Source organism: Megalobrama amblycephala, linkage group LG18 (assembly GCF_018812025.1).
Source record: "Megalobrama amblycephala isolate DHTTF-2021 linkage group LG18, ASM1881202v1, whole genome shotgun sequence".
Lineage (NCBI taxonomy): Eukaryota > Metazoa > Chordata > Actinopteri > Cypriniformes > Xenocyprididae > Megalobrama > Megalobrama amblycephala.
Window position 1 is genome coordinate 22,830,354 of NC_063061.1, and position 16,163 is coordinate 22,846,516.

Genomic DNA, 16,163 nt, shown 5'->3' on the forward strand with positions numbered 1-16,163 from the left:
ATGTTATTTGAGTTAGATGTGTTTTTCAGACAGTTTAGATGAGCAAACAGTGGTATTTATTCAAACGCTAATTAATTACATCACAAAATGCTGGAAAAAACACAGAAACAGTAACTAGAGAACCTGTAAACCATTGGTTTACATTTGCTTTGACAGGAGATGCAGGAAACAGTGTTTAATTCACATGATTAATTAGCATGACATTTGTGAGCAGGTTTAACCTTCTTTTATTATAAACGCATCTGAGCGGATGAGGAGGAAGTCCTTTTGAACCAAGATGTTTAATTAGCGAATGATTTGATGAAGCCTTGTAAGCAGGCTAATTATTTTGCTATCAGCAATTATTCCATCATGTGATACAACATCTTTGTGTTTTGAGTTCATGATGGTTATAGTCACTCATCACAAAGCCTTGTTTTAATAAAATACATCTGAGTGAAACATTTATACTTTCACCTCAAAGACATAATGCATCCATTCGGAGGTTGTTTTCCTGCCAATAATGACTGTGCTGCATCATAATGAGGAAGAAATGAATGTTTTGGATGCCATCTACAATTGAGCTTGTCATGGCGACTTTTTTAAAATCGTTTACCTTGGATTGCAAGCGTTTTAGAGTCCTTAGGTGGTCCCAACCCCTAGAGTTAAGCACTCTATTCATGTCTGTCTTTATATACGAATTGTATGTGCATTGATTTGACATATATACACAGCCATATGATCTGTGTCCATCTATTAGGCTGACTGGCAGCAGCTTTAATGTTAAAGGCAATGGTGGTGTGCTCTGTTAGCTGTCAGAGAGCATCTCTCTCTCTCTCTCTCTCTGTCCATCAGAAAGGATAGCATCCTCAAGTGTCATGTTATTGGGCAGTGTGAGGTGAGGATGTGGTCACATTGTCAGAGTGTGTGTTTGTTAGTCTGCTATTGTGTGGGTGAGGATGTCCGATGTCAGCATTGGTTAAGAAGGGAGGCTCTTTGTGCATCTGACCTCAAAAAACAAGTGACAGTTTGCTTAGATCATGCGTTATAGCCCTCTAGTAATATGACTCAAGGTCAGAGTCTTTCCCTATGGCTCTATATTTCTTCCCCTCTCCCCTTTTCTCTCTCCATCACTGCTGTTTGACAGCTCCGTAGAGACAGGAATACTGCATAGTTATGATTGAAGAGATGACCCTCTGTCAACATGAGGTTGAAGTTAATTTTTACATTTTGTCAATGTTCTATGCCTATGCATAACTATAATAATAACTATAACATAATTGTCATGATGTAAGGGTGTTGTTATTGTTTTTAGCATAGATTAATGGGTAGAAAACAACTGACCATCTTTATGAGGTCATGACATCCTTACATAACATGACATCCTTATATAACTCACAAAATATCTGTGTTGTGTCTAAAATGTAAGTTGCTTTATATTAACTACTTGTTTATTGAACTGTTGTGTAAGAGAAATATAATATCCTCGCCTGCTAATCACATTTTACACATTTTATAATTGTATATAAAATATAATGCTCTTTCCAAACATTATGTGAAGCGCTCCATAAAGCCATGATGTTTTGTGTCGCATGGAAAGAATGCATAATTCAAAGGTGTGAATCACATCTATTAAATGTTGTGACTTTGAGGCGTACCCTATACACGCTAAAGTGAAAGTGACACGGCTTGCCTCAAAATGACTTTATTTTCCATGCCTCATGTTTTTTGCATGCAGCATAGCACCTTTTGCCCTACATAATATGCGAGATTAAGTGATTTGATGAGATCTCTAGAGGAAGAGCCATGCCATTAATCGAATAATTGATCGGTCTTCCATTTGCAGCTTTCTAATTGGCTGGTGAATGTTCATGAGCCCTGGATTTAAAACCCCAGCGGGTCAGCTCTCTGAGGAGTCTGACACGCAGTTATTGAGAAAGGGCTGAAGTGTTTGCATATAGGTGTTCCTGTCAAACTGCAAGAGCCTGTGTCATTCAGTCCTGCCATGGCCTTTTCACTGTTCCAACCGTATTCTGTCAGAAATCAGATAAGTGCCTTTGAAACATCTGTCATATTGTTACAAATGTCAATCATGGAGAAGGTGTTCATGAATAAACCCACCTGTTGAATTATGGATGTTGAGGAGTGAATCGTGCTATATTCTTTCCTTCTGTGTGTGTGTGTCTGTGTGTGGTGACTAATGCCCTCTTCTCTCTCTCTCTCCCCAGGCCCTTTCCATCAGAGGACACTGCGCTTAATGAAGATGACGTGTACCGGAGCTTGGAGGAGTTGGCAGAGTAAGTGTTCTAAATCATAGAAACAAGCATAAAACAAGGAGGGCATAAAACAATGTTTTTTCTGTTCATGGTGTATTCTCAGTTCTGTGGCTATTGGAGTTCTTTGGTGGAATTATTCCGAGCTAAATTTACTCTCATGAGCTTATCTTTTCATGCAAATTAATGTTGCAGCCCATGTGAAACAGATGGAGACATTTTGCATTGCTACGAGAATGATATTGCTCATATACAGTAGTCAACATTTGAAGTGGATCAAAAAAGTTAATCAAAATTGTCCTAAGAACTAAGTTTTAGGACAAATTTGATGAAAGGTTTTGATCCACTTCAAATGTTGACTACTATATTTCCAAGTAAATGATATAGCTTTCATTTTTCAGATCGATCATATATTCTTGGGGGAAATAACAGCAGTTTGAATGACTATATCTTTGTCATAGTATCCTCTCAATGGTTAAGGGTATTTTCCATTACTGGGGCAGCGCTGGTCAATAAATTGATCTCTTTGATGTGAATTGTGTCATTCAGCTTCTCCCCGGAGCCTTATAAGGTGTTGTTTAAAGTTAAAATAATTTTCTTGTTTAAAACTGTGCTTCTTTCCAGGATGAATCAGCATTTTTTTTAATGAATGGTTTACTAGCTCACCCTTAAAGTTGGACTTAAAGGTCCCGTTCTTCGTGGTTTTCTGAAGCTTTGATTGTGTTTATAGTGTGCAATATAACATGTGTTCATGTTTCGCGTGTAAAAAAACACAGTATTTTTCACATAATTTACTTATCTGTATACCGCAGTTTCCACTGTCATAAAAACGGGCTGATGACTTCCTTGTTCTATGAAGTCCCTCCTTCAGAAATCCGTAACGAGTTCTGATTGTGCCAGCGGTTCCTGTGTTGTGATTCGACAGCAGCTTAGCGCTCCTTGCCCGGAAAGGTCACGCCTCTTACCATAACGTGGAGATGCATGCGCTCAGTGTTATCGTAAACATGTCTTTAATTTTACCCTATCAATTTGAGCCGGAATCAGACCCGGAGAACATAGATGAAGAGGATCGAGTAGAACCTGTGCAAACACGTCTTTTGCAGGATGTGTCACAATGGTAAGCTGTTTATTTACAGTAGGTAACGTTACATAGGCCTAAACATAGAACAATGATTCGCGTGGCTGCAGCTAAACCAGCATGTGGTTAAACAGTAAACAACAGATATAATCAACAAATAATTTAAACAGATCATAACAAACACCAACAATCGATGGTGTCCGGTTGAATTACTACACTTTTTAAAGGTTTTGGTCGGATAAGTTTCAATTGCCATCTAGTTAACAAAGCTAAACAGCGTTGCCCTTTGTGTGATAAGTTACAGAAACTGTTAAACGCACCAACGTAAATAATAAAATACACTTACCGGTTGTGGTCCACAAACAGCGCCTTCTCCAGACAAAGAGGGAACTGCTCCATCTTTCAAAAATAATCTTTGTGCGAATCCGGCATTAAACTGACTGAGATTGAGGAAGCTGTCCTCAGTAAAATGTGCTGCACATAGTTTAACATGTGGATTATAATTTTCGGGAACCGAGTTAAACATAAATTGTAACCACTGATTTCTAAGTACAGCGTCCCTGGGAAGGCCAAACAAAGGTGATTGGACTGCGGGATGAAAATAACAGCGTTTCGACGACATGGCGACAAACACACTTTACAAACGCAACTCTTGCTCTTCTCCGTGGGAGCGCAACAAGACCACGCCCCCTTTTTTGGTGTATTCCTGTGGGCGGAGGTTAGTCAAAACACAGTTTTAGTGACATCATTAAAGAAGGAAGTAGAGGGATGTAGTCCAAACAGGCCGTTCGTTGTAGGCTATTTCTGTTAAATAAAATATCTCGCTTGGCATTGAACTTTGAGCTTTAAAATTTTACAGATTTTATTTATACTCTAACAACAACATTACACACTAACTAAAGTTGGAAGCATGGGATCACGAAGAATGGGACCTTTAAAAGTTGCCACTGTCATTGCATAGTTTGCTTGTGCTTCACTTTATTAGTACCATTTTGTTTTATTAGTATATTTTTTATTTATATATTTACTGTTTTTGAGAAACAGTAAATAATTTGAGAAATAATAAAGAAATTTTGATAAGTGAGATCTCTGATTGTAGTCCTTGAAAACCCAAAAAAGGAAGTTACGAACCCTGGTCCTGAGATTTGTATGCATGTGCGTAATGAATGCTTTATTTTTCCAGTCTCTTGTGCGGCTACTTGAGGAAGCCTGCTTTGTGTTTCATAGGAAATTAGGTTATTATGCCACTTTCAAGACAAAGTCGAAGGTAGTAATACTCAAGTTTAAATTTCCTGTTTCCAGCCTCATTCAAGTAGCACTCCAGTCATGCTACTTTAAAATCTCTGACATCAGCTGGACTGTGCCCAGTGGACCATTGCTTTAGTCTTTGCCATTTAACTGGGAGATGGAGGAATTCCAAGTTCTGATTTTTATAGAATGCAGCATTAATTAGTAGCATTTAAATGTGATTGGAATGGAATGTAGTTTTATTTATCTATTTATTCACATAGTCACATCCGCAGTGTCCTTAGTGTCTGGCTGGTGCAGTTACCCTCGCACAAATAACCAGGCGTTAAACGCATATCTGGTTGCCATGGCAATGCCATGCGATGCTTAGGCTGGCAGTGTGGGCGTTAAGAAGATTGAGGGAGAATGAGGGAGGGGGTTGTGTAGTGACAGGCCTGACTCTTGGCTGATTAATTGTGAATAATTGGGTAGCAGGGCAGATAGGTGTCATTCATCTGCAGAGGACAGCGTGACACAGACGTGTTAGCGTAGACTTGCGCTTCTCACAATGCCTGTAAGAAACTTCTGTGGAGCTGTAAATGGAGCCTCTATCACAGCTCAACTGGTGTCAATTTAATAGCAGCCCAAAGAAACATAGCTTGTAAAGATGCTATTTTAAACCAATATAAAGTGAGAGTAGACAATGTTTAATTCAGAGCAAACTAAAATATGGTGTTTATTGTGCTTTTAATAACTCTTATTAAAGGGGACATATTATGCCCCGTTTTACAAGATATAATATAAGTCTTTGGTGTCCCCAGAATGTGTCTGTGAAGTTTCAGCTCAAAATACCCCACAGATCATTTATTATAGCTTGTTAAATTGCCACATTTGGGGGTGAGCAAAAACACACCATTTTTGTGTGTCCCTTTAAACGCAAAGAGCTGCTTCTCCCGGCCCCCTTTCCAGAATGGGGCAGAGCTTTAACAACTCATGCTTCGGATACTCAACAACAACAAAACTGGAGAATCTCACGCAGCCAAAATGTCAGAAATTGTCAGTAGTGATGTTCAGTCGGACACTGATGGAGATATTCAGGAAGAAGGTAGAACTTTTGTAGATAAATTTATGTAGTTGTTGTGGATTTAAGTTGATTCAACTCATCATGTTGAATCAACTCAGCATGTATAGTCATGTTAATCTTTTGTGTAAATCCAGCATGGAACTGACTGTATACACTCTAAAAAATAAAACATTGGTTCAACAAAAAAAAATATGTTAACGTTTTCCACTAGAATTTTTAACTTAAGCCATTTGGGAGAATTACATTAATTCAAAGCAATATTTTGAGTTGATCCAACATAATGTTTTAAGTAAGGTGAAGACGTTTTTTTGCCACAGTAAAAACACATTTCTAAGTAACATGAACTTAAAAATTGTCAACATGAATGCAACTATTTAAGTTGATCCAACATAATGTTTTAAGTAAGGTGAAGACGCTTTTTGGACACAATAAAACGCATTTCTAAGTAGGGTTGGGAACCGAGAACCAGTTCTCATCCGGAACCGGTAGTGTTTTTTGAAAAGAACCGGAACCATGCAAGATTTCTAAGTTTCGGTTCCGGTTCTGGTGTGATGGATGGTCGAAGTGCGGGGAGCGTATCTTTTCATAGAGACGTCTCACATCATGAATATTATAGCAATGAATGCACTGAAAAGCCGGCGCTACTCATATACGCAATATTTCAATAGAGAGAGAGAGACCCAAAGCTGCACGATTAATCTTTAAAAGATCGCGTTCTCGATTTCATCACCTACATAATCGCCTCTATATATTAAACCTTTGACAAAAATAAAATCGCGACATTCAAACCTGCTTTCGTGCTGCCGTTGATCTGAAGAGAGTTGTAATGTGTATATAAACAGCTTCACAAACAGTCTTTTCAAACGCACAGTATCATTATTTCTGTGTGACAAATAGGCCTATTCCAATTATAACAGAAATATACAAAAGTGTATTATTCAGATAGAAACGCTGATGTTTATGTTATGTATAATAAATTACCTTCTGTTCTGAAAGTAACGACTGTATCGATTGCATTGTTACGCCACTAGGTGGCAACAAATTTACTGTTGAAAATGTGTCTATCAATGAATCATTCTTTCAGTAACAAGTCTTTATGAATCCAACTTACAAAAATATTCTGTTTCACCTGTCTGAATCTTACATGTGTGTTCAAGAATTTTATCTTATTTGTGGTAACACTTTATGAGGTTCATTTATGAACTAACCATGAGTAATACCTTTGTTACTGTATTTGTTAATCTTTGTTAATGTTAATAAAAATACAGCCGTTCAGAGTTTGTTCATGTTACTTCACAGTGCATTAACTAATGTTAACAAATACAACTCTTGATTTTAATAATGTATTAGTAAATGTTGAAATTAACATTAACAAAGATTAATAAATGCTGTAGAAATGCAGTTCATTATTAGTTCATGTTAATGTAGTTAACTTATGTTAACTAATGAACCTTATTGTAAAGTGTTAGCGAATTTGTTGAGATTAACAGTCTGTTAAATTAATTAAAAAGGACTGTTTGAGTGAGTATTGTGCATTTTTCCCTTACTACTATTTTTTAATAGTTGTTTAATTATTTTAATGGAACCGGAACCGGAATCGTTAGGCAGAACCGGAATCGGAAGCGGAATCAGAACCGGAACCGGAAAATTTCTCACGATTCCCAACCCTATTTCTAAGTAACATGAACTTACCAAGCACCGCTTGTCACCATGATGGTAAATCTCCAAAAACCCACATTAACAGAAACTCTTCTAAATTAGCATAACAAAACACTAATTACTGCTAAATCTCCCTTACCATTAATCTTGTGCAAAAAATATTATATAACACTTCATTTTAGCATTTACTCTCCCTTTCAAGTGCCATGGGCAAAGCATGATGGGAAATATAAATCCCAGCCCAGTTTCACTTAACTTAAGTTTGTCTAAATTAAAAGAAGTGTTCATACAACTCAAAACAATAAAACACATTTACACATCATCAGATTGTATTTTACATTAACAGAACTTAAAATTAAATAAATTTTTGATTAACTGAAAATGTTAAACTGACAAGTCATGATAGTATATCGAATCAATAGGCGTAATTTGTGTGTCATCCAAGCTAAATAAAATAACAATTACAAGTAAAAAGTCTAACAGCATTTTAGAACTTGATTTTTTTATTTCACAACAATATATATATTTAAGTAATGACTAAAGGTCCCCTGAATTAGTTTTTAGAGTGTATGAAGCAGTCTGGCATAAAATTATTTGCGATTGTAGAACTTTACAGACTTTCTTCTGCACATTTCCTTCATAAATGAAATTCAACCACAGCATTCTCAGCGGCTCAGATGCTGGGAGTCTATGGAGACTCTTATTTTCGTTGGTACATCCAATAACAGAACATTTGTAATAGGGGTGCAAGGAAGTAGTTCCGCCCAAAAGAGGGGTTTTAAATAATGATATAATAAGAAGTTTATTTTATAACGCCTTTCTGCAAACTCAAGGTCGCTTTACAATATTATAACAAATAAAGATTACAGCAGACAGAAAAACAATACATATAAAAATAAAATACATACCATGAATCAGATCATGCAGTCAGAGAAAAACAAGAAACGAAAAGATATGTTTTAAGGTGGGTTAAAGACACATTTACACACTTGTGTCGTCGAACTGTTGTATAAATGCAATATCACACTCATAGCCGTCCAGTTTGACTCTATATCAGCATGGCTGTGATTGCCTATGGCCGAATCACAGCTGTGCTGATGTGGAGCAATATCGCACAGCTACTCGTGTGATATTGCTCATGTGTTAAGACATAATTTTTTATATATGCAGTCTAATGGTGACTCTTTCATTGGGATTATTCATTTCTACATTTCAGATAGATTATTAATTTTTACATTTCAGGCCATTTCAGGGCAATTTTAACTGATTATTACACTGGCAGTGACTCTTGGAATCATTTCTAACAATATCTCATATGTCAAAGAGCTAGATACCTTTACTTTGGCAACATATTTACATTAGCAGAATTCACAAAACAACCATTTTTGAAACATCAAGGCATTAAAAAAAAATGCATTATCAACAAATGTAAGAATTCCATCAATTGACCCTTCGCCGGGAGTTTGATTGACAAGTGATCTAACCAATCATAACGCCGAATTCGCCATTTTGTCCGACAAAACAGTCAGGCGTTAGAAGATTAACCTCAGTGGACTTAAACTTGAAAAATCATGTGTACTGATGTCTTTCCGCGTTTGAAACAACTTTCCTTCTCATGTTCATTCATGTTTATTTGATGCTATAAATTATCTAGTAAAAAGAGATGATTGGTTTACGAGCCTCGTGAGCTGAGGCGCTACAGCAATCTGTCACGACACATTAAAGAGCCACAAAAAAGTATTTATCGTTTGAATTTCTTAAAAAAATTACACAGTTTTTTTTGAAAGCTGGGACTTTGTTTAATATCATAAGTAACCTGCTCTGTCTTGTCTGTCGACGTGTTGTCAGTGTCCTCTTTGCTCTGCGATGTATTTTTCACTCTGTGTGGCATGACCGTGCCATGGCTTGTCGGACAAAGCAACAGTAACTAAGGGGGGCGGGTCTTTGCGAAGGGTAAATCAGCTCAAAACTGTCTCACTCTGGCCCCGGGGCATCGGGCCATCTTTACTGTTGAGTCCTGTGAGGCCATATGTGGGCCTTTGACATTTCCACTGTCTACAGCCTCTTGCACTGATCCATATCCGACTTTAGACGCTGTCTGATATGGCCTCAAGTGATTGCTGACCTCTTTCAAAGTTCTTGATATCCCTCTGCCATCTGACCTCACTTTACATGCAGATTCATGTTGAAACACATCTCAATGCCAAATCTAATAGAGGTTAAACCCACAGCTAGAGCACTAGCACTCACTGCAATGCCAGTGATGGAATAGTGAATCTGAGCAAATTAATGAAACTACCCATCCATGCAGACCCATGACCTTTTACAGCCATAAATATGGTTCGATTCCAGCACAACACTGCCATCTGATTAATGGAAAGGTCCCTGATATGATGCTCCGGGACACAGTTTAACAAGCACTTTCATCAGGCTGCTCGGAGCTCTCTTAATTGGATTGTGATATCATTGTCTGCTTTAATGGAAATATGCATGACATTTTTTTCTGCAGTGCTACTGAAACTATAGAAGTCATGTAGCTTCAATAGGTTTATTCATATAAGCCCTGTGTCTGTTTCTATTAGATTGGATATCTTTCTCAACATTGTGCCATATGTGGGGCCAAACGGAGTGTAAATAAGAAGACTGCTGATTGTCCTCAATAATAGTGTCATGTTTTTTTCAGTTATTGAATTAAAGAGTGCAGTTCATTTGAAGAGATAAAAGAAAGTGCTAATCAAGGTGCTTTTGTGGAAAGCTAATGATGTCGAAGAAGTTCTTTAGTCAATTTACTCTTGAATGTGAGAGATGACTGAGACCCTCCTCTTCAAAAGAGTTTTAAAAGAGAGACAGCATTTACTCATACTGCTTATGGCCAGCAGTTTTAAAGGGCACCTTTTATGCAAGCGATTGAGGTGTTTTGTTTTTGGATGTAAGAGTAAACATAACAGTCTCGTTTGATGTAAGTTTACACATAACAGTCTCCATGTGCTCCTGAAATCAGAGCTGCTGAAGACGCAGTTTTATTTTTGAAGGGAATTCGCCCCCATATACCTAATTCGTTTATGTCTGAGCAAATCATTTTACATTACAAAACACAGGTTTTGCTAAAAAGTTGTTACTCAAGGATGGATCAGTACCAACTAGGGGTGTAACGGTACACGTATTTGTACCGAACCGTTTCGGTACAGGGCTTTCGGTACGGTGCACTTGTGTACCGAAGCATTACATTGCAACCAATATTCACCACCAATAACCGCAATAAGCTCTGCGTTTTGTTACTTTCGATAAGAAACAAAGTGTCATCCTTCAAATTCTGTCCACGAAATCATGAAGTTTAAACAGAAAATGCCATTTTGACGTGCTTTGATGTGGGGTGACAGATCACTGTACAGGCGCCTCAGTTCAACCGGCAGCACGAGCGCGGAGCGCAAGTGAATGTGTTCATCTCTTCCTCCTTAATACTAGTTACAGAATAAACATGAAAGAACATCTGAAGGTATGTTGCAAGATTCAGTACAACTTACTGAAACGGTCATATCTCATGTAATCGCTCATTCAGTGTTTCAACGGTGGAAAGACATCAACGAAAGCTTCCGTATTCAACAATATGTCATGATGCATTTACCTCAGAAAAGCCATTCAGTGTTCACAGCTTGTTAGTTCGCTAGAGAAATGAACTCTTTTGCTTAATATATGCACTGTATTAGCCAATATATTCATTATTTTACTTAACCTTTTAGTGATATCCTGATTAGGCTATTTAATGTATGTTTAAATAAATCTGATGTTAAAATAACAGCCACTGTGTAGAAATGATTATATTTCAACAACGAATTGGAGTAAAAACATTTAGAAGTTAATGCAAAAACTGCCTTAGGTGCAGCTTACAGGTTTGCATACAATTTGTTATTTGAGTGTTGATTATTTTATCTAAAAATAAAAAGCATTTGAATTTAGGCTAATAGTTTGGGCTTCTTTCAAGTTAGGGCTCCCTACATAGTTTATAGCATTAGCAGAGATCATTTTTTTTATCCTTAAGAAACTTTTAGTTTTAATTTAATTTAATATATTTAAAGACAAAAACACAATTTGTTCAGTAAACCTCTGTTTAATAATAAAAAAAAGCAATTTTATGTTTAGTTTTCTCTCCACCTGCTGTACCGAAAACTGTACCGAACCGTGACTTCAAAACCGAGGTACGTACCGAACCGTGAGTTTTGTGTACCGTTACACCCCTAGTACCAACTGTTTGTGATCCAGCTTACAGTCTCCAGAGTGATACTGAATACAGCAATAATGAAAGGGAGAGCACACACTTTAGTTGTTTTACTGATATAAAGCCTACCAGTTTATTAAGCAACCCCGAAAAGGCAGAAGCTCTTTATATATTTGTTAATTGTAACAAGTGTTTTTGTGTAATTCACTGTGTATGGTAACAAGTGTTTTTGTGTAACTCACTGTGTATGTTGATGATAATGCAAGGGAGAGAGAGAGTTTATGGAAAATACTTTAATGCACACTTCTTTGCACTGTGTTTTATTAAGCTCTTACAGTGATTTTCTTGAGTGAAAAAGGACGCTTAATCTTCTTAGGTGAAGTACAATTAACGTCATAAAACTCATCAGTAAAGTTTTGGTCATCATTCGGACAGGAACTAATAGGAACTAATAATAGATAAACTCATAATGACAACATAAGTTATAACCGTAATTGAACTAAACTATTTCTGTTCTATCTCCATGCAGCATATATTCTCTGGCTCTATAGGCATTATTGTCTGAATCCGATTCGGACTGAACACTGTTTCGGACAGTTTCTAACATTATTAGTGTGTGTTGAAGCTCTGCCCTCTTAAGCCTGGAGCAGCAGCTCATTTGCATATAAAGGGGGGACACTCTAAAACGGCACGTTTTTGCTCACCCCTAAAAAGTGGCAATTTTAACATGCTATAAAAAATGATCTGTGGGGTATTTTGAGCTAAAACTTCACATACACACTCTGGGGACATCAGAGACTTATTTTAAATCTTCTAAAAATATAATAGGTGCCCTTTAAACTGAAAAGTACAGTCAGGCCCGTCCTTAGGACAGTGCAACAGACCCCACCTCCAGAAATGCAATCACTGTTTTTTTTTTTTTTTTTTTGGTTTTTTTTTTTTTTTTGGTTATTTGTTTTTGGGGGTTTTTACTGAAAATGTATGGAAATATTTATTTACAAAGAATTTTCAGGGTTTTTTTATTTTATGAGATACACTCTTAGCCCGGATTTTATATTTACTTAAAAATATAATTACAGTATACTTAAAATATTTAAGTTTGGTTGCATTACTTATAAAATATAAGTATATTCTACTAATTTGTGGGTGTATTTGAATGTGTTAATAAATGTAAGTTAAATGCACTTAAATTATAAAGTTTTTCTCCTGACCACGCCTCCTACACACTGGTTTGCGGCAGGTAATGACGCCATTTTGTTGTGGTGTGTGTGAATTCAAGGAGCTGTTGATGAGCAGTTGGAACATTTGTTTTGGCTGTTCTACAGACATTTTTTCCAAACATTTACCTTTTTATAGTTTTTCACCAAAGGAGAAAATCAAAATTTTTAAGTTACCATCATTGAGGTCAGTGTTTTAGTTGAGCTCTTGACCCTTGACTTTTTAATATTAGATTTTTTGGGGGCAGTTTTAACTGCATTAAAACCAACCAGACAAGCAAAGTTAAAATATGATCAGGTGGTGTTGATTATGTTTTCACATAATCATTATTTGATCTGAATCACTGAACTCATTTAGATCTCTGAAATAGATTTACATTATTGATTACAGCAGCACTGTGATTCTACAGCAGAAGATCAATTTTTACAATACAATTTTTTTTTTTTTTTAAAGTTGCCCTTATCACAAAAAAAAATATTTTAGGCACATACAGACATCAAAGAATCAGCGTATGAATCTCAACAACGGTGACAAGCAACATATTCTGATAAACAGATCAACTCTGAACATTAGAAAACAAGCTACTAAAAAGTCACAGAAAAACAGCAAAATTTAAATAGTGAGAATAAAGAAAATGACTAAGACAATTCAGCTCATAATTTAATCATGCAGCAATGCATGATGGGAGGCATGGATGAATTTTGATTGGTGGCAAGTTAACTTGCTTAGTACATTGAACTTAAATATACTAGGTGTAATAACTACAAAGTAATTAATATTACAAACATTATATAACAACAACATTTTAAGTTAAATGAACTCAAGTTATTAAGTTAACATTACTTAATTTTTTTTAGGGCAACCAGTTTCCTCAAATTTTTTAAGAAAATTCAACTTATCCAGGCTAACAGTGTATATTCAAATAGAGATACTTATGAAAACTCAAGATTTTGTGAGCTCAAGGACTGACAAACAGCGTACTCGTCTGAAGGACTACGTTTAACAGTCTCTGAATTAAAATGTTAAACATTTAAATTTTTTATGTAGATGCATGTTTTTTTTTTTTTTTCTGCAAGTTATGCATGATGGGCCAATGTGTTTCTGAAATTATGTAACAGTGGTTCAGAAGGGGAGCTCCATCACAAACTATTGCCTTTATTTTACACACACCTCTGTATTTTGACAAGTTAACGGGTTCTGAGCAAGCGACTGCGGTCTTGAGCGCTGTGTATTCAGGTATGCACTGAACCGAACTGACTACTGTTGGTAATTGAGTGGTATAAATATGGCAGGGTTGTTAACTCTGGGTTATTGTAATCTGTGAGTTCACATCCAATCCAGCCCTACTGGATTTCCCAGTGTCATTGTCACTTTCCACTGTATTTAATGTGTTCATCCAAAAACTGACAAAGCATGAAATTGTTCAATTTTAGCAAGCAGACTGTCTCTCTTTCTCCATCAAATAGCAATCAGATGTTTGGATGTACATCATGTCAGCAATGATTTACTTCATACTAACTGGTTGCTACTATTTTACATTCTCACCTGAGGCATTGTGGGTAGAGGAGCCTCAGGCCAAAGCACTCTGAGCTTTCAAGAGGGACAAACTACTGCCATTGGCACCTGTCTCTCCTGGCACTTCAGATTGAACTCTGCAGCCAGCGACCTATTCAGTCAAGATGATGGACGGGTTTGGAAATTTAACTAACATTCAATAGAATCTTCAAATAATGTATAGAACATCTCAACCAAGTAGTTTCCTGCTCCAATAACCTGCATGTTTCCATCAACATGCCACATTACTGTTTATTCAGCCCTCACAAGCCATTCTATAGGTAGCATATGACAAAGATTTCATTAAAATTAAATGTTTCTTTACACTGAATTTTTTTTTAATATTATTCATTTTTAAGGCACGTGGTTAGACAAAATTAGTTTTAGTTATTTTTAGTTATTTCAGCTCAGTTATATTAAGTAGATTCATATATATTTGACCTGTTAGTGTCTGCTGATGCCATCACTTGCACTTAAAATACTCAGTCATTTTTGGTCATACAGATAAGAGTAATACATCCTTTTAATCTGTGAAGAGTCTACTTTTATTTGCGTGCACTCAGAATAACAACAAAACGTTTATTAATAAACCATGTAAATTTTATAAACCATATAAATTAATAAACCATATAAAAAACTGTTTTGTAATTCTAAATATTTGTGAACTGAAGGAATTTCAAGTAAATATTATTCAAATAAGTGATAATTTAATCAATTAAATTCTAAATGTACATTTCATTTACTATTATTAAACTGTTATATATCACTATTATATTAGCTATCAGCCACGCTGCTGTCATGAAATGTACAGCAGCTATTGAAAAACCCATCTGTGTCGGCCACTATGCCTGTTGTTTTCAGAGAGGCTTTAAGATTGTCTAAGACTCGAGGTCACATCTTCTGACAGATATGCAAAATGTTGCCTGTCTGATAACATGTGTACAGAACTTTACACCATTTTGGGCCCTTCTAGTACACACGGTCAGTGTGGCTGGGTCAGTGTGGCTGGGTCAGTGTGACAAGCATGAAGCAGCAGCATGTGGTCCTCTTTTCTTGCCATGCCCTGAGTCCATATGTAGCGTGTTCTGCCAGTGTTATCAACTGTTCCCCTTATCTTCCCTCTTATTACTTCATCTCGAGTTGCTAGTATGACAGTGTGCGGTGAAGTTTTATTGACACAGTTAACTTTTATGAGTTTGGGATGGATCCTTTGCTCTGCTCTAAACATGGTTTTCCCTTTCTGGGTTTGTGGTTGGCTAAGTGAAGGAAACGTTCAAGAATGCTGTAACACAAGTGAAATGCAGCACTTTGAGTGGTCATGATGGTTTAGATAGCATGAAACCACAAAATATTTCATGATTGCAATGAATTCTTTGTTATGACCTAAGTGGAGAATCTTTCCACATTTTCAATATACAGATTATGCCAGTTTACACCATATTGAATCATAAAGTAGATTTTTACATTGGCATTCATAGATTTATATGTATAATGCCCACCCACCAGAGCCGCAAGTTGGATCAGCCTTAATAACAATCTTTTGACAGCCTCAAAAGATCTTGTATAAAGACGCATTTGTTCTCTTTCAATGTGCTCACTGATTATGGCCAAAAGTTTGTTTTTTAACACAACGTCACTTAATAGGGTCATGTCATTGCATACAAAAGTGGACAAGCTATTTTTGCCATCCATATTTATACCACAGTGAGAGAAAAGACCTGTTCCTTTTTTGACAGATTCTGCCTTCATTTTTTCTACCCGATACAATCCACTCTACAGATCACTGCACTTCACATAGTGCAGTTAATGCTTGTCCTCAGGGATTTGAGGTCACACAATAGACGCCATTAGAAATCTTTTTTGCCTCAGTTCCTT

General features: G+C 36.5%; 1 protein-coding gene across 9 annotated transcripts in view; it reads left to right on the top strand.

Moving 5' to 3' along the window:
* The window catches only part of vav2 (vav 2 guanine nucleotide exchange factor), a 214,875-nt gene that overhangs the window by 146,491 nt on the left and 52,221 nt on the right, over positions 1 to 16,163 (top strand). For all 9 annotated transcript variants that reach the window (XM_048166908.1, XM_048166907.1, XM_048166905.1 and 6 more), the window contains exon 4: positions 2,208 to 2,276. In XM_048166908.1, the coding sequence (XP_048022865.1) occupies positions 2,208 to 2,276 (69 nt within the window). The remainder of the gene's footprint in view (positions 1 to 2,207; positions 2,277 to 16,163) is intronic.